At 31.1% G+C, this 20,002-nt stretch overlaps 1 protein-coding gene and 1 long non-coding RNA gene across 2 annotated transcripts; both read left to right on the forward strand.

The window, feature by feature from the left end:
* Positions 1-5,282: 5,282 nt before the first annotated feature.
* Positions 5,283-11,579, forward strand: LOC132716681 (protein qua-1-like; the record flags this gene model as incomplete). Its single annotated transcript, XM_060700002.1, has 3 exons — positions 5,283-5,459; positions 7,137-7,206; positions 9,952-11,579. Coding segments are annotated over 3 exons (1,860 nt in total), but the record flags the coding sequence as incomplete, so codon positions are not given.
* A 1,719-nt stretch (positions 11,580-13,298) lies between these two features.
* Positions 13,299-16,559, forward strand: LOC132716680 (uncharacterized). Its single transcript, XR_009623852.1, has 2 exons — positions 13,299-15,510; positions 16,440-16,559. It is a non-coding gene; the product is annotated as an uncharacterized LOC132716680 (long non-coding RNA).
* Positions 16,560-20,002: the final 3,443 nt, after the last annotated feature.

Below are 20,002 nucleotides of genomic sequence, written 5' to 3' on the forward strand. Positions count from 1 at the left end.
TAATCAAAAAACTTATGATATCAGTTTGAAATCTTTAAAGAGTTCACTGTTCAGTTATAGTTATTTATATTAAAAACATTTTTTTAAATTCAAGATAAATTTTAGGGTAATCGATTAGATCAATTGAGATAATTTCAAATTAATGTTTAACCTTATTATCTCGACTATTCGATAAGAATAAGTAGAGCTATTGTAGTCACGCGAGCGTCGGCGTCAGTGTTAGTGTCGGCGTCTGCGTCGGCGTAACCACTTATGTTAAAGTTTTTGTAATAGTTCAAATATTTTCAAAGTCCATTGACATATGGCTTTGAAACTTTGCACACTTGTTCACTATCATTACCCCAACCTGTAGACAGGAGGAGGTAACTGTATCAAGCATTTTGACAGAATTATGCCCCTTTTTCGACTTAGAATTAATGTTAAAGTTTTTGTAATAGTTCAAATATTTTCAAAGTCCATTGACATATGGCTTTGAAACTTTGCACACTTCGTCATTTTGGAGCAAAAAGTAATGTTACTGACATTTTTTGAGAAAATCACTTTTTGTCATTATTTGGTTAGAAATACAAACTTTCACCAGTCTCTGAAGTTTAGAAGCTGAATTTTGATAAAAAATGACTTTTTTGGCATAAAAATAAAAAATGTAAGTGCATCTTCAGAATTCGTTGGTGCAAAAACTACAGTAAGTACACAGTAAGTTTATACAGATAAGTTGAAAATAATTTAATGCAAAAAGTATTGTAACTACATTAAACTATTTCACTACTGCATTAATAAATAGTAAAATTACTTCTAAAATACAAATTTTATATATAAATATACTTTAGGAAACTAACATTTAAAGAAAATGTTTTATTTTAATTTAACAACAAACAATAAAGCTAGGAATATTTCAGTATTCAAATTTTGTTGATATTTTTAAATGATTCAAGTAATATAAGAGCTGTCATTGATTCGGAGGAAAACAAATTTATGATGAAAAAATTTTGATGATACACAGATATATTGATAATTGCGTAATACTTGTCTCGTAATTCTTTTTCATAATTGTTTAAATGCTTTCAGTAAAAACATGGTCTTGTCATAAATGTGTCCTGTTTCAAACAAATGCCCATTGCATTTTTGCTAACAATTTTTTGTCATCACTGCCATGAAATATATTCTTCTGCATAATTATGTTTTGGTTGAATTTTCATAATTTCTAGACATTCAATTATTAAATCAAAATTATTGATTTTTCTAAAATGTGTACTGATCACCAAAAAATTATCAACGATACACATCAATATCATTTCTATTGATGACAGCTTTAAGTATTTTTTATGCTCCCCTAAAAAATTCGGGGGAGCATATAGGCGGCGCCTTGTCCGTATGTCCGTCTGTCCGTCCGTCCGTCTGTCCGTCCGTTTTCTTGTCCGGAGCATAACTTGAAAACCCTTGGAGATAATTTGTTTAAACTTCATAGAGTGGTAGACGGCATTAAGGGGGAGTGCAGTGTCAAAGAACCATAACTCTATTTTGCCCGGTTTTTGAATTATCTCCCCTTAAAGAAAAATCTTGTCCGGGGCATAACTCTAAAACTATAAGAGATATCAACATGAAACTTTGTAGGTGAATAGATCTCAATGGCTAGATGTGCAGTGCATAAGACCAATAACGCTTTTTGTCCTAATTTTTGAGTTATTGCCCTTTGTTAATTTCAACACTTTGAACTTTGTCCGGAACATAACTCTGAAACTATAAGAGATATCAAGATGAAACATTGTAGGTAGATAGATCTCATTGAGTAGAAGTGCAGTGCAAAAGAACCATAACTCTGTTAAGCCTCATTTTTATTTCTTTGGGTCGTCAGACCAAACAAATAATGGTAGCGAAATATCATAGCCGAATGCTGTTACTTGCAAATGCCTAAAGTAGTCCACTTTTTTGAAGCGGTTACTTCCCTTTATATGTACCATAACGCCGAAAAATTCAGGGGCGATCAATGCGTAAAGATTGTCAAATGACAGGCGCATTAATTTTCAAGCAAAGTAGTTCCCGAATGGTCGAAGATTTCTTATATTGTTTCAGTCTTTATAAATATACATGCTTAGAGTAAGCTCCATGATTACTAACATCTGTGTTTAGCGTCGAAATAATAAGAGTTACAAACTCTTATTTAGAATAATATGGTTTTCTTCGGGCCGTTAACATATAAATTCACCGTGTCCGAGGGGTTTGCACGCTCGCTTCTAAGTCGAGAGGTCTCGAGTTCAACCTAGTTGCAGAAACTCATTTTTTTTCTTATTTTTTTTTTAAATCAAGTAAACACTGAATTGACTATCAGTGTTGCAGTTAGTCTTTTAGCCAATTTACTACAGTTGAAACACTGGAAAGCATTGGTGGCACTATACAAAAACAAATTGGTTTATAATATCAAAACATTCTGAGACCCTAACTAATTCAGCGCCTTCTGTGCTTTGATTTAATTATCTCCCCTTATAGAAAAATCTTGTCCGGGGCATAACTCTAAAACTATAAAAGATATCAACATGAAACTTTGTTGGTGAATTGATCTCAATGGGCAGATGTGCAGTGGATCAGACCAGTAACTCTTTTTGTCCTAATTTCGGAGTTATTGCCCTTTGTTAATTTCAACACTTTTAACTTTGTCTGGAACATAACTCTTAAACTATAAGAGATATCAACATTAAACTTTGTAGGTGAATAGATCTCAATGGGTAGATGTGCAGTACATAAGAACAATAACTCTTTTTGTCCTAATTTTTGAGTTATTGCTCTTTGTTAATTTTAACACTGAACTTTGTCCGGAACATAACTCTAAAATTATAAGAGATATCAAGATGAAACATTGTAGGTAGATAGATCAGATTGATAAGAAGTGCAGTGCAAAAAACCATAACTCTGTTAAACCTCATTTTTTAATTATCTCCCCTTTTAGAAAAATCTTGTACTGGACATAGCTGTAAAACTATAAGAGATATCAACATGAAACTTTGTAGGTAGATGTATCTCAATGGGTAGATGTGCAGTGCACGAGAATCATAACTCTGCCTTGCCTTATTCTAGAGCCATTTGTTTATTTTTACTTTTTGAATTTGTCCGGAACATAACTCGGAAACCATAAGAGATATCAACAAGAAACTTTGTAAGTTGATAGATAACAGAGATTAGAAGTGCAGTGGAAAGAGCAGTTACTCTGCCTTTCCTAATTTTGGAATTATTGCACTTTGAACTTTTTCCAGGGACATAACTCTGAAACTACAAGAGGTGTACTTTCCTGTGTCCAAAACCTATTCGGGGAGCATCACCCGGCTCAAACCGGGCTCTTGTTTTTCAATTGTTTACTCAATTTTTTATTATAAAAATAAAGATAAAACTTGCTTAAAAGATTTACATTCTTATTGCATTATATAAGGACAACTGTATTATAAAAATGTAACTGCAATTTTACTGTTTATAGCCCTGGAAAGAAACAGTTGCTAACATTGGTTTATCTTTTCTTTTTTAATTTCTAAAAAAACATGGCAGACAAAGGCCTGTAATCAGTGTTTCAATACTATATTGGTCAAAACCATAATTGCTAGTATGTTAAGTCTAATGTGGTGCATCTACAACTCCCATGCATTCATACATATAGAATGGGGTCTATTATCAAAAATTAAAATGACTCAGTTCATTCTCTGTGTCATGCATGTAAAACACTTTAATTAACAGAAAATCTCAATTTTCAAAGACCCAAACCACATAAACTAATCTGACTTGTTATATAAAATAAAAGCTATTAAACCATGATAGTGATATGGCGTATAATTTTTAAAGTTTGGTGGCAGGAAATAAGACAATTTGAATTCAATATATCAAAATTAAAAAAAAAAGAAGCAATGAAAACAAAATTATTTATAAAAATTAAAGTCTGTTCATGAGATATAAAATAAAAGGATCTCACTTGGATATGTTGGACAAGAAAATTTCAGGATTTTTAGCAGGTTCATCCAAAATCTCGACAACATCAAACAAAAATGTTCAGAAAAGTTTCAAGATTCCTAGTGGTTTTATCAAAAATCTCAAAGTCTACGTCCCTGTGATGGTTGGATATTATTGAGACATAGATATTATGATAATTATATAGATCTCCAAATGCCCCTTTATATAACAAATACATAAATAAACTGTCGCATTAGAAAATGACAACAGTAAAAAACATGGATTATAAGTTGTCACGTACTTCACTTCAGTGTTGTTATGTTTTTTCTGGTCCTCTGTAATCATTGATTCCAGCACTTTTAAGTGTTGAAAATTGAGTACAGTTTTAAGTCGGTGCTAGGGGGCGTGAAGGATGTTGCACTTTTCATTATTGCTCATGTACTGAGTCTGCAGTTTTCATGTAATTTTGTTGTGATTAATGCTTACATTTACTTTGAAATTAAAAAAATTACACTGCTTTGGATTTACTGTTACTGTTTAAAATTAATTTTAAAATGTTCAGTTTTTAAACTTCCTTTCATATCTTCCATGTATTAAATTTGGTTCATAATCCACAAAGACCTATTTTAAACAAACCTTACACTTAATTTGTTTGTAATAAACATCTTTCAATGTATATGCAATGTAGTAACTTCGATACTTAAAATTAAAGTTAGTGCAAAAACTATGGTAAGTGCACTTACATCAATTTTTGCGTTTAAAATCACAGTGCAAAAAGTCATGTAAGTGTAGAAGAATTTCTAATTACTTTTTATCCATAAATGAATAATTGTTATGTTTAAAACCAATTTAATAATACTAATTAATGGTATTTTAACATTATTGTCTGGAATTAAAAGGGTTTACTCAAAATGAACAAATCAGTTTTTTGTGTCTCCTGTAAAATTTCAAAAATGTCAGTTACAGTACTTTTTGTGCCACGGTGATGACTTGTTCACCATTATTACCCCAACCTGTAGACAGGAGGAGGTAACTGTATCAAGTATTTTGACAGAATTATGCCCCTTTTTCGACTTAGAATTTACGTTAAAGTTTTTGTAATAGTTTAAATATTTTAAATGTCCATTGACATACATGTATTGCTTTGAAACTTTGCACACTTGTTCACCATCATAACCCCAACCTGTAAACAGGAGGATGTAATTGTATCAAGCATTTTTTTTACTATCAAGCACTAAGAATAGTCGAGCATTGCTGTCCTACCGACAGCTCCTGTATATAATTTGTTGTATAGAAAAGTAAGTAGCTACATATTTTATGAAGAAAATATAAAAGAATTGATATTTTTTCATTAGCTGAAGAAGAGGGACTTCATTATAACTACTGTAGACTTTGATGAAATTCTGGGACAAATCAAGGAAGAAATGAAAAAAGTTCTAAAATCAATTGAAGATGCTCCACTTAAAGAGGAATATGAGGAGCTTAAAAATACATCTATAGAACTTGAAACCCAGATATTCAAACTAAATGAGGTAAACTTAACATTTCTAGTGTTTATTTCCATTTATATAATGGTACATGCCTTGCATACAACATGGTTTTTAGAGAACTTAGTATGTTTGTTTCCGGTAAATATATTACAGAACCATGGTTTTAAGAGAACTGTTTGTTTCTGGTTGATATACCGGTACATGCATTCCACAAGCTATGCTTTTAAGATAACTGTTTGTTTCTCGTTGATTAAGGTATATGTATTCCACAAGAGAACTTTATATGTTTTTCCCCCAATAATATATTTGTACATGTTTTAAATTCAACATGGTTTTAAGAGAGGGCTGTTCGTTTCCAGTGGATACCAAGTTTGTTCAAATAAAAGCCCAGGGGTCAAAATTGGCCCCGCCCCAGGGGGTCTTTGATTTTCCTTATATGTGTATAGCAAAAAATTAAAAAATCTTCTTTTTAAGAACTCAAAGAGCTAGAGCTAAGATATTTAGCATGAAACATGTTCTAATGGGTGTCTACCAAGTTTGTTCAAATAAAAGCCCTGGGGTCAAAATTGGCCCCACCCCGGGGGTCATTGATTTTTCCTATATGTATAATTATCGTAAAATCTTAAAAAAAACTTCTTTTAAAGAACTCAAAGAGCTAGAGCTAAGATATTTAGCAGGAAACATGTTTTAATGGGTGCCTACCAAGTTTGTTCAAATAAAAGCCCTGGGGTCAAAATTTGCCCCGCCCCGGGGGTCATTGATTTTCCTTATATGTGTATAGCAAAAACTTAAAAATCTTCTTTTTAAGAACTCAAAGAGCTAGAGCTAAGATATTTAGCATGAAACATGTTTTAATGGGTGTCTACCAAGTTTGTTCAAATAAAAGCCATGGGGTCAAAATTGGCCCCACCCCGGGGGTCATTGATTTTCCTTATATGTGTATAGCATAAACTTAAAAAATCTTCTTTTAAAGAACTCAAATAGTTAGAGTTTAGATATTAAGCATGAAACATGTTCTAGTGAGTGTCTGCAAAGTTTGTTCAAATAAAAGCCCTTGTTTCAAAATTGGCCCCACCTCGGGGGTCATTGATTTTCCTGAAATGTGTTTAGCAAAAACTTAAAAACCCTCTTTGAAGAAACCCAAATAGCTAGAGTTTAGATATTAAGCATGAAACATCTTCTAGTAATTGTCGACAAAGTTTGTTCAAATAAAAGCCCTGGGGTCAAAACTAGCAGCCATGCCCCAGGGATGTCATTGTTTTTAACTGTATGTGTATAGTTAAAACTTTAAAAATCTTCTTTGAAAAAGCCCAATGAGTTAGAGCTTAGATGTTTAGCATGAAACATCTTCTTATGGGTGTCTACCAAGTTTGTTCAAATAAAAGCCCTCGGGTGAAAATTGGCCCTGCGGGTGGGAGGGGGAGAAATCATTGTTTTTCATTATATGTGTGTAGTAAAAACTTAACATCTTGAAACATTTTTTAATGAGTGTCTTCCAATTTTTTTCAAATAAAAGCCCTGGGGTCTAAACTGGCCCTGCTCCGGGGGCCTATATACAGGTGAGCGACCTCAGGGCCATCATGGCCCTCTTGTTAAGATATATTCACTGTATGTGAAAGAGACTGACTGGAAATACCAATATATAACATTATACAATAAATAGTTTTTAAAAAAACTGAATAAAACACAGTTATTTGCATTATTTTTTTTATGTTGTAGGAGATAAAAAGACTCAAGGTAGAAGATTCTCCTCAACAAAAACAGTTAGAGTATGAAAAGGCAAAATCAGGTATGTGACTAATGTATATAGAATATGAAAAGGCTAATAAAGCAGGTATGTTATATAGAATATGAAAAAGGCTAAATCATGCATGTTATATAAAATATGAAAAGCTTATATCAGGTATGTTATATAGAATATGAAAAGACTAAATCAGGTATGTTATATAGAATATGAAAAGACTAAATTTTGTATGTTATATATAATATAAAAAGGCCAAATCAGGTATGTTATACAGAATATGAAAAGACTAAATCAGATATGTTATATATAATATGAAAAGGCTAAATCAGATATGTTATATAGAATATGAAAAGGTTATATCAGGAATGTCATGTAGAATATGAAAAGACTAAATCAGGTATGTTCTATAGAATATAAAAGGGGTACATAAGGTATTGTATATCTAATACAAAAAGGCCAAATCAGTTATGTTATATAGAATACGAAAAGACTAAATCAGGTATGTTATATAGAATATGAAAAGGCAAAATGGAATATGTTATATAGAATATAAAAAGGGGAAATCAGGTGTGTTATATAGAATATGAAAAGGTTATATCAGGAATGTCATGTAGAATATGAAAAGACTAAATCAGGTATGTTCTATTGATTATAAAAAGGGGTACATAAGGTATTGTATATCTAATACAAAAAGGCCAAATCAGGTATGTTTTATAGAATACGAAAAGACTAAATCTGGTATGTTATATAGAATATGAAAAAGTTATATCAGGAATGTCATGTAGAATATGAAAAGACTAAATCAGGTAAGTTCTATAGAATATAAAAAGGGGTACATAAGGTATTGTATATCTAATACAAAAAGGCCAAATCAGGTATGTTATATAGAATACGAAAAGACTAAATCAGGTATGTTATATAGAATATGAAAAGGTTATATCAGGAATGTCATGTAGAATATGAAAAGACTAAATCAGGTATGTTCTATAGAATATAAAAAGGGGTACATAAGGTATTGTATATCTAATACAAAAAGGCCAAATCAGGTATGTTATATAGAATACGAAAAGACTAAATCAGGTATGTTATATAGAATATGAAAAGGTTATATCAGGAATGTCATGTAGAATATGAAAAGACTAAATCAGGTATGTTCTATAGAATATAAAAAGGGGTACATAAGGTATTGTATATCTAATACAAAAAGGCCAAATCAGGTATGTTATATAGAATACGAAAAGACTAAATCAGGTATGTTATATAGAATATGAAAAGGTTATATCAGGAATGTCATGTAGAATATGAAAAGACTAAATCAGGTATGTTCTATAGAATATAAAAAGGGGTACATAAGGTATTGTATATCTAATACAAAAAGGCCAAATCAGGTATGTTATATAGAATACGAAAAGACTAAATCAGGTATGTTATATAGAATATAAAAAGGCAAAATCAAATATGTTATATAGAATATGAAAAGGGGAAATCAGGTGTGTTATATAGAATATGAAGGACTTAATCAGGTATGTCATATAGAATATAAATAGGCAAAATCAGGTATATTATATATAATATGATAAGACTAAATCAAGCATGTTATATAGAATATGAAAAAAATACAATAGGTATGTTATATAGAATATGAAAAAGCTAAATCAGTTATGTTATATATAATGTGAAAAGACTAAATCAGATTTGTTATAAAGAATATGAAAAAAGGCTAAATCAGGTATATTATATAGAATATGATAAGGCCAAATTAGGGATGTTATTTTGAATATGAAAAGTTTATATCAGGAATGTTATATATAATATGAAATATGCCAAATCATATATGTTATATAGAATATGAAAAGACTAAATCATGCATGTTATATAAAATATAAAAAAGGTTATATGAGGTATTTTATATAGAATATGAAAAGGCCAAATCAGGTATGTTATATAGAATATGAAAAGACTTAATCAGGAAATGAAAAGGCTAAATTAGGTATGTTATATAGAATGTTAAATGTTTTAACAGGTATGGTATATAGAATTTAAAAAGGATAAATCAGGAATGTTATATTAAATATGAAAAGGCTAAATCAGGTATGTTATTAAGAATATGAAAATACTAAATCAGATATGTTATATACATGTACAATGTAAAATAGGCGAAATCAGGCATGTTATATAGAATATGAAAAAGACGTTATCAGGTATGTTATATAGAATATGTAAAACCTATATCATGTATGTGATTTAAATAGTAATGAAAAGGCTAAATAACGTATGTTATATAGGATATGAAAAGGTTAAATCAGGTATGATATATAGAATATGTAAAAGCTAAATCAGGTATGTTATATAGAATATGTAAAAGCTAAATCAGGTATGTGATTTAAATAATAATGAAAAGGCTAAATAATGTATGTTATATAGGATATGAAATGGCTTAATCAGGTATGATATATAGAATATGATAAGGCGAGATCAGGCAAGTTATATAGAATATGAAAAAGGTAAATCAGTTATGTTACATAGAATATGAAAGGGATAAATTAGGTATTTTGTATAGGACATGAAAAGGCTTAATTTTTTGATTGTTGTCATTAACTAGCTTCAGTCTGTTCAATATTTGCTGACTAACTGATTTGTCTTTACATTTCAATGAGGCCCCCTGTGATGTAATCTATTTCTTTTATATATTTCTGTGATAATCTGTCTAGGTCCATACTTATTTTTTGTATCATTTACTCATTGATTTGTCCTTTATAATTTGATGTCATATAATCATTTAAATTACAGAATGGCGGAAAAATCTGATAGAACAGTATCACAAAACCCTGCTGCAAGTTCCTACAACACCTTTACAACCAAAAAGTGAAAAATGTAGCTTTAATGAGATTTATATTAGGCCCAAAATAACGAGGGAAATAAAAGGAGAAAAGGGTGAGACAAGGGAGGTGGAGGTTGAAACAATGTCAGAAGTCTTCACAAAGAAGGGAGTTCCCCAAAAATCTGTTTATATTCTAGGAGATGCAGGTTCAGGAAAAACTAGTTTTTGTAAATATCTGGTCAACTGTTGGTGTTTGGCACACAGTGAGGAACATGAAGCTGGCAATGAAAACGAAGATGGCAATGGTAAATCTGACGGTGACAGTGAAAAACATGGAGGTGACGGTGAAAAACATGGAGCTGGCAATGAAAATATAAATGGCAGTGGTAAACCTAAAGTTGACAGTGAAAAATATGGAGGTGATTGTGAAAATCATGGATCTGACAATGAAAATGAAGATGGCAATGGTAAACCTGAAGGTGACAGTGAAAAACACAGAGGTGATGGTGAAAAACATGGAGCTGGCAATGAAAATATAAATGGCAATGGTAAACCTAAAGTTGACAGTGAAAAATATGGAGGTGATGGTGAAAATCATGGAGCTGACAATGAAAATGAAGATGGCAATGGTAAACCTGAAGGTGACAGTGAAAAACACAGAGGTGATGGTGAAAAACATGGAGCTGGCAATGAAAATATAAATGGCAGTGGTAAACCTAAAGTTGACAGTGAAAAATATGGAGGTGATGGTGAAAATCATGGAGCTGACAATAAAAATGAAGATGGCAGAGGAAAACGTGAAGGTGACAGTGAAAAACATGGAGCTGGAAATGAAAATGATGATGGCAGTGGAAAACCTGAAGGTGACAGTGAAAAACGTGGAGGTGACAGTGAAAAACATGGAGCTGGAAATGAAAATGATGATGGCAGTGGTAAACCTGAAGGCGACAGTGAAAAACATGGAGGTGGCAGTGAGGAACCAGGAGGTGATAATGAAAAACATGAAAAAAAGGGAAATGACATTGTAAATGAAGAGGTAAAGGGGACACATAGTGGAGACATTGAAAACGAAGAGAGCAGTAAGACACATCAAGGTGTTAATGAGAAACGAGGAGATGAAAAACATGTGGGTGGCATTAAGAAAAATGGAAGTGATAGTGACGACTCTGATGGTGACTTAATACACTCCGAATCCGATAGTGACAGTGAGGACATTCAGGATAATAGTGATAACTTAACACTAATCGAATCCCTGACTAATAAGTTTAAAAAATTTAAAAAAAAATTATCTGAATATGATAGCGACTCTGAATATGATAGCAAAAATTATGAACTTAAATTCAATGGTGTAAAAGAGATGAAGAAATTTGATTTTGTATTTTACATCCCTCTTAGACAGTATAAAAAAATTGACAATATAGATGAAATGCTTCTAAAACGTTATCAAATGAAAATGTTACACATACTTCTTGAAGAAGAATCCTCTAGAGTTATGATTTTGCTTGATGGCTTAGATGAATGGTCCCTTGAAAATGTCCCAGAACATAGTATCTTTAAGGAGTACACAATATTAACTACTTAGCGGCCATAGAAATTTCATACATTAAGATCAAGTGATGTGGAGATTGAACAATCACTGAAACTGAAAGGGTTTGATTTTAAATGTGAAAGGGAAATGGTCAATAGGACAGTCTCACAATTAAATGTAAATAGACATGCTAATAAAGAAGCTAGAGACTGTAGGAAAAAGCTGAAGGAAAAGTCTCTTGAAAGTTTAAAAAAGGTACCAATTATGCTACAACAACTGATATGTCTATGGTTTGATGGTAAACTCGATAAAACCTCAAGATGTGCCATCTACACCGGTATGTTAGAGTTATTCTTCACATGGAATGACATGAAAACTACAGGAACAAGTACTCGACTCATGAAGGGGACCCAGAAAGTAGATCTTCCCAAATATTTAGCCGATAAAACCAAATTAAGATTAAATCGCCATTTCATTTATGAAGTGTCACAGTTGGCTTATGAGACACTATTTAATTGTCCGAAGGATAAATCTTTGACATTTGACATTTGTATGTTTGATGAACTAGATATATCAGATGAAGTAAGAGAAAATTGCTTGAAACTTGGAATAATGACAGAAGATGAATGTCCAAGTTTTTCTGTATCAGAAGCATCAAGCTCATTGTTCTCTTTTATTCACAAATCAATGCAAGAATTTCTGGCTGCAGTGTATATTGGCATCAATTTCAATGCAAAAATTGGTTTGTCAGATAGTACAGGAAATGTTGAATTAGCCAAGAAGTTTATTAATGAGGTTTTTCAGAAATGTTCAACAGTAAATGACATATTAGAACAGTCAAATGTTATCATTATGCTATGTGGTCTTGAACCTAGATCAGCAACACATGTTTCAAAATACATATATGATACTGCATCGAAAGACTCTTGTGTTCAGGAATACAGGAGAACAATAAGTAGTAACATTTATAGCAATCATGATTGTATTACTGATATTCAAAAGCTTATGTTTGATTCAATGGAAGAATTCAATGCAACATGTAGTATAGGAAGTAATACTGTATTTTATATAGGAGATTTGGTTATTTATGATAGTGTGTATTGTGATATTGTTTGTTCAAGTATTGATCAGCATCAAATTGTTCCTGACTCTGTTCTGTCTATTGATGTAGTTTACATCAACACAGAAAATGCTAAATTTACAAAATATTTACCAATGTTTAATCATCTTGAAAAAATTGAATTAACATATGAATTTGAATTACAAAGGTTAACAAGTTCACACAGTGATAGTACACATAGTAATGAACAGAGGATTAATGAGATAAACAATTGTGTTTCTGAGACAATTAAAGTAAATACTTCAACATTAAAGTCTCTGTCTCTTCATGTCTCTTACACTGTCAAGTATTACCCAGTGTGTAAAACAGTTGTTAGTAACCTACCTAGTATGATCAATCTTGTAGTAATATGTATGAGTGGTATAACAATGAGTCATGATGATACTACTACATTTTGTAATATTCTTGAGACAACCAGTCATCTTGAACAAATACATCTTAATTATGTTATATGTATGTGTGAGAACCAGCATGATATAAATTTATCAAAACATCAACAATTTCAGTACCTTAATTTGTATAATACTGTTAGTGTGATAGATGCTGATACTACAAACCTTGAAATATTTAAATTTGGTAAATTGAAAGATAGCAATTATGAGAAAATATTTGATATTTTTAGAAAATCATACAAAATTAAAAGAACTTGAATTGTATGGAAAAGGTGACAATAAATCTCAATTATATCATACCAACATAACAAAGAGACTAGTCACAGTATTACCATTGCTACACAATCTCAGTAAGCTTAAGTTATGGCATTGTAGGTTAACTGACAATATAATACAGCTACCTTTACATATGCAGAGTTTAAAGAACATTGAGCTGAATATTGTCATAATGAGTTTGACAACATGGCAGAAGTTTGTTGATAGTCTTCCTGGTATTCCTCATACTGTAGATGTGATTGTATCAGACTGTTATATAACAGGAGATGGTGAGGAGTTTAATGATGATATGTTAACATTGATATCACAAGGAGGAGGGAAGGGAAATGATGCTAAACAGTATGTAAAAGATAAGGATCAGTTATTTCATGTTAAATATGATACTGATCATTTGTTTATGTTTTCAACAAAAAAGTGATATAGGATGCATGAAGTGAACATAGAGAGATGATAATTTGGTTTTTCATTTTCGACAAAAAAAATTATCCGAAATTATCCGAATTGTTAACATAGTGAGGGAGAATACATGCAGTAAACGTATTGTTTAATCTTAATTATTTCATGATAAAAGACATATAAAAGTAGACTTTTCATTATCAGCAAATAAGTAATACTAAAGTTACATATTGATAAGTTAAGTAATGAATGTAGTGCAATATGATAGATAACAATCATCAAAAACAGTTGAACTGAAATATTAATTTCTGGTCATTGTAATAATATTGAAATTGATGAAAGTAATATTCAAATGTGTATTTAAATTTAAAAAAAAGACAGAAATGCACTGAAATATAAAAGACAAAATATATAAATCTGGATAAAGGTGAAAGTTATTTTTTAAAGATCAGATTTAGTTTGTGAAAAAATATGATATGAAAAAGTAATGTTCTAATTAAAATGCATAAATAGATTTGAAAATAAACAAGTAAATATATTAATAAATAAGTAAATTTAATGGAAATATCATAATACAGATACTTAATGTAATTTACATGGTCAGAAAAGTTAGAAGAAGTAAAAGATAACATGCAAATACCAGTCATATAAATATGTATGGCAATGGAATGGTATATATAAATACCAGTTATATGATATAAAGGACAAGGGAATCAGGTATATATAAATACCAGTTATATCATAATGTACAAGGGCAGAAGAAGTGAATGATTAATGTAACTGAATAAATAAATATCTGTTATATGATATATTGGACAATGTAATGGTATAAACAAATACTAGTTGCACGATATATAGGACAAGTAAATGATATATATTGATACCAGTTATGTGGTGTATAGGATAATGGAATGGTATATATAAATACCAGTTGTACAATATATAGGACAGGGGTACGTTGTATATATAAATACCAGTTTTATTATATAAAAGACAAGGGAATGATATTTTAAAATACCAAATATGATTTATAGGACAATTGATTGGTATAAATAAATACAAGTTATATGATATATATGACAATGGAATGGTGTAATGAATACCAGTTATATGATATATAGGATAAATGAATAGTATATATAAATACCAGTTATATGATAAATATGACAATAAAATGTTATAATTAAATACCAAATGTATGTTATATAGGACAAAGGAATGATACAAAGTTATATGGAATGTAGGATAAGGTAATGGTATATGTAAATACTGGTTATATGATATATAGGGCAATGGAATGGTATATATAAATACCACTTATATGATATACATGACAATGGAATGGTATATGTGATATGATATAGAGGAATTGTAAACTTTATATATGAATACCTGTTACATGATATATATTGAGATGAGGACCATTTAGTAAACATGTTATATTTTAGATATTTTTTCTTTGATTGTTTTTTATTGTAAAGATTGAAAAAGTGAGAAAAATTATAATTATGCAAAACGATTTATGTGTACAAGTTAATTCTGTTAGTCAGTATTACACTCTAAGTGTATATTTAAAGGGACTCCACTGAGGATTTTATTATATTAATTGTTTGACATGATAGGATGTCTAATGAGAGATATGTTGTTGAGGTGTCATACTATTTAATGAAGATTTATTACTTTTCATGTAAAAAAATTGTATGCAAAATTTTAGATTATTTGCTCACTTTGTTTTTCACTATTAATCATTTTAGCTCGGCTATTCAATGAATAGCTAATGCTATAATAGTACTTACCGCATTGGCGTCAAACTTAGGTTACTTTTATTTCCATTTTTGAAGTTAGAAAATTCTGCATTATCCATCACTGTGGATAGTCAAGCACAATGTCCTGTCGACAGTGTTTAAATGTTTATAGATAAAGTCCGTCTGAAAATTACACTTCATTAATATCGATTTTCAATTTTATTCCGAGTATATTTCTTTAGTATCATTTTTTTCCCTTATTGAATATCCCGATTAATCAGTTTTGGCTTTTATATTTTTATTCCAGTTATAAGATGTAAAGGAAAATGGTATAAATGAATACCATTTATATGTTATATAAAGCAAAGGAATGTTACATATGTAAATTCCTGTTATACAATATTTAGACAATGGAATTATTTATATCAACACCAGTTATATGATATATAGGACAATGGAATGGTATATATAAATACCTGTTAGATGATATATAGGACAATGGAATGGTATATATAAATACCTGTTAGATGATATATAGGACAAGGGAATGGTATATATAAATACCTGTTATATATAGGACAAGTAAATTGTTACATTGAGATGAGGACCATTTACATGTTATATTTTAGAGATTCCTTCTTTGATTGTTTTATATTGTAAAGATTGTAAAAATTTACAAATTGTAATTATGGAAAACCATAAATGTGTACAAGTTAATACTGTTAGTCAGTATTATTCAAACAGTATCGTTAAAGGGTCTCCACTGAGGATAATATTTTCTTAATTTCTTGACATGATAGGACGGGAGTTATGTTGTTGAGGTGTCATACTATTTGAAGAAGATATATTATTTATCATGTATAAAATTTGTATGCAAACTTTCAGATTATTTGCTCACTTTGTTTTTCCAAAATTACTATTAATCATTTTAGCTCGGCTATTCAAATTCAATGAATAGCTAATGCTATAATAATACTTACCGCATTGGTGTCAAACTTAGGTTACTTTTATGTGTGCAAGTTGGTATCTAAAAAACTACTGAATGAAAATTTCAATTGACATTCTTGTTCTTTAACATGACTAACACAAATCCCATACCTCTCATATTTTTTTCCGCATATTTATTCCCCTTTTACGATTTAAAAAATTTTGGTTAAGTTTTTACGTAATCTATAAAGGGTGCATTAGAACTTCACACACATATATGAGAGTAATAGGAAGTCACTGTCCGAGCACATAGATATTTGACAGAATTATTTCCCTTTTTGAAGTTAGAAAATTCTGCATTATCCATCACTGTGGATAGTCAAGCACAATGTCCTGTTGACTGTGTTTAAATGTTTATAGCTTAAGTCCGTTTGAAAATTACACTTCATTATATTATATTATATTCATTAATATTGATTTTCAATTTTATTCTGAGTATATTTCTTTAGTATCATTTTTTTGAAAAAAACGTAGAGGTATTGTTATAGTCGCAGCGGCGTTGCTGTCCGCAAACTTGTACCTGGATCATAACTTTTTTATTTCTTGGTGTATTGTCTTCATACTTGGCCACAACAACCCTTGGGACAAGACCCTTCAGTAGAATACACTAACCTTGACCTTCATTCATAAATGACCTTGACCTTCAAGGTTAAAAGTCCAAATTTTGCTTGTTCATGCTGTTATTGGCTGTAACTTTGTTATTTATGAATGGATTGTCTTCAAACTTGAAGATAATAATCTTCAAGGATATCCCTTAAAAATAACCTGACAGACCTTGACCTTCGCTCATAAATGACATTGACTTTAAAGGTCAAATTATTGAAATTTTCATGTTTCTGGCTATTATTGGTCGTAACTTTGTTATTTTTGATTGTCTTCAAACTTGAACATAATAATCTTCAAGGATAACCCTTAAAAATAACCCCACAGACCTTGACCTTCAGTCATAAATGACCTTGATTTTGAAGGTCAAATTATTGAAATTTTCATGTTTCTGGCTATTATTCACTCGTTAATGACCTTGACTTTGTTTTGGCTGTAACTACAGGGTTGCCAGCAGACTTGAAAAGTCAGGGAAATCTGATATTTTTTCAAGGTCAGGGAATTGTCAGGGAATTTTGAAAATTGGTCAGTGAAGAATAAAAATCCTTAAATGTCAGGGAAAAGTCAGGGAAAATAATTTTGAAGAATTTTCCTTATATGTATCAAGTAAAAACTGGAAAAAACCATGTTCACCTCTTTTAAGAGCTAGAGCTTAGATATTAAGCATGTAACATCTTCAGTCAGTGTCTACCAATTTTGTACAAATAAAAGCCTTTGTGTCAAAATTTGCCCAGTCAAGGGGGTCATTGATTTTCCTTATATGTTAATATGAATTTAAAAATTCTTGTAACAAACCAAAAAGAGCTAGAGTTTAGATATTAAGCATGAAACATTTTCTAGTGTGTGTCTACCAAGTTTGTTCAAATAAAAGTCCTTGGGTCAAAATAAGCCCCACCCCAGGGGGTTACTGATTTTCCTTTTATGTACATAGTAAAAAAAACAATATCTTCTTTGAAAAGCCCAAAGAGGTAGAGCTGTGATATTTGGCATGAAACATCTTTTAGTAAGTGTCTACCACGTTTGTTAAAATAAAAGCCCTGGGGTCAAAACTGGTCCAGTCATGGGGGTCATTAAGTTTCCTTATATGTATATATTGTAAAAACTAAAAAGTCTTCTTTTAAAAAACAAAAGAGCTAGAGCTTAGATATTTGGCATGAAACATTTTCCAATGGGTGTTTACCAACTTTGTTGGGGTCAAAATTATTCTTGTTCATGGAGAGTTTTTATATTCAGATGAGTAATTTCAGGGCCATCATGACCCTCTTGTTATTAATTATATTGGCTATGGCAGTATTCTGTAGCTCAAGATAATAGTTTTGCTTCAGACTTGATCTTATCAAAAACATTTTACTGAACACAAAATACCAAACTTAGATGTATAAAGCATGTTTTATTGACCATATTGTTAAAAGCATTTAAAAAACCAACAAAATAACATATGGGTGCAGGGCTTTTTTCACAGGTTGGGGAAGCAGGCCTGCCCTTAATTTTGGAGATACATTAATGGTATATTTGCAAAAGGGGAAGAAAAAACTTGATGTAAATTATATTTTGTGGGAAAACTGCATCATTTTAAAGAATTTCTTTTTGGGGAAACAGTCCTATAATGGCCCCTGCTATAGAAGGAAATAAGGCCTGGGGTGAATTGGACGGCTGTAGGGGAGGTGGAGACCGTTTAAGTTTGGTAGTTTTAGTCAGTGAAAAACCTAATTTGGTCAGTGAAAAGTCAGGGAAAAGACAAGGAATTTTATTTATCTATGATGCTGGCAACCCTGACCTAGCTGTTATTTTGCTATTATTGAAGGGATCAACTTCATATTATAACAGAACATACTTAAAGACAATACCTTGTTGTTTATCGTGACTTCACCACATGACTCCACCACGTGACTTCACCATGTGACTCCACCACGTGTCTCCACCACGTGACTTCCACCACGTGGCTTCACCACGTGGCTCCACCACATGTCTCCACCACGTGACTTCCACCACATGACTTCCACGTGACACCACCACATGACTCCACCACGTGTCTCCACCACATGACTCCACAACGTGACTCCACCACGTGACTCCACCACGTGTCTACCACCACGTGACTACCACCACGTGACACCACCAGGTGACTCCACCACATGACTCCACCACGTGACTTCACCACGTGACTTGACTTCACCATGTGTCTCCACCACGTATCACCACTAAGTGTAACCACCACGTGACTCCACCACGTGTATCTATTTATAGAATTTTCTATTGATAGAATTGTGTGTTTCTATTGATAGAATTTTCTATTTACAGAATTGCGTGTCTCTATTTATATATATATAAATTAGTAAATTTATATATAAAAATATATAGACAAAACTAATGTGACAAGACAGAATGATTAATTTTATAAAAAGGAAACGTTAATATTTTGTTCAATCATTTCTTTGTTTGCTTTTAGAGAAAGTAAAAAGTGGAGCGTTGCCACCGCCCGGCGGTGGCTCTTGTTTTCTGTATTGAATACCCCGAGTAATCTTTTTTTGATTTTATATTTTTATACTTTTTGGTTTGGCTTTTGGACCTCAGTGGAGCTCCTTTAACCCGGGTGTAAAAAGTCCATGCTTTTCCAGGGATTTCCATGGAAAATAAGAGGCTGGGGTATTGGAACAAATTAATTAAACGTTTTGTCACAATTTTTGTACCATGTAAACATAGTTACACATATTTGTAACATAAAATATTAAATACATTATGTAAACACATGAATGATATTAGTTCTTTATTGTAGGAGTATACACATGCTTGTTTGTTTTATTTTACAAAAAGAAATATTTTGTGTCATGTCACCATGCCTACATTTTAAACTGTTTTTATAATACATGTTTGATTTAAAGGCCAATTTAGTCTTAAAAAATGCAATCACTTTTAGTTTTCAAAAGCTTTCTTCTTTTTGTCAAGAACGTTTATCATTGACCATATATCTGG

This window comes from Ruditapes philippinarum, unplaced genomic scaffold (assembly GCF_026571515.1).
Source record: "Ruditapes philippinarum isolate M1 unplaced genomic scaffold, ASM2657151v2 ctg8942_1_1_1_1, whole genome shotgun sequence".
NCBI lineage: Eukaryota > Metazoa > Mollusca > Bivalvia > Venerida > Veneridae > Ruditapes > Ruditapes philippinarum.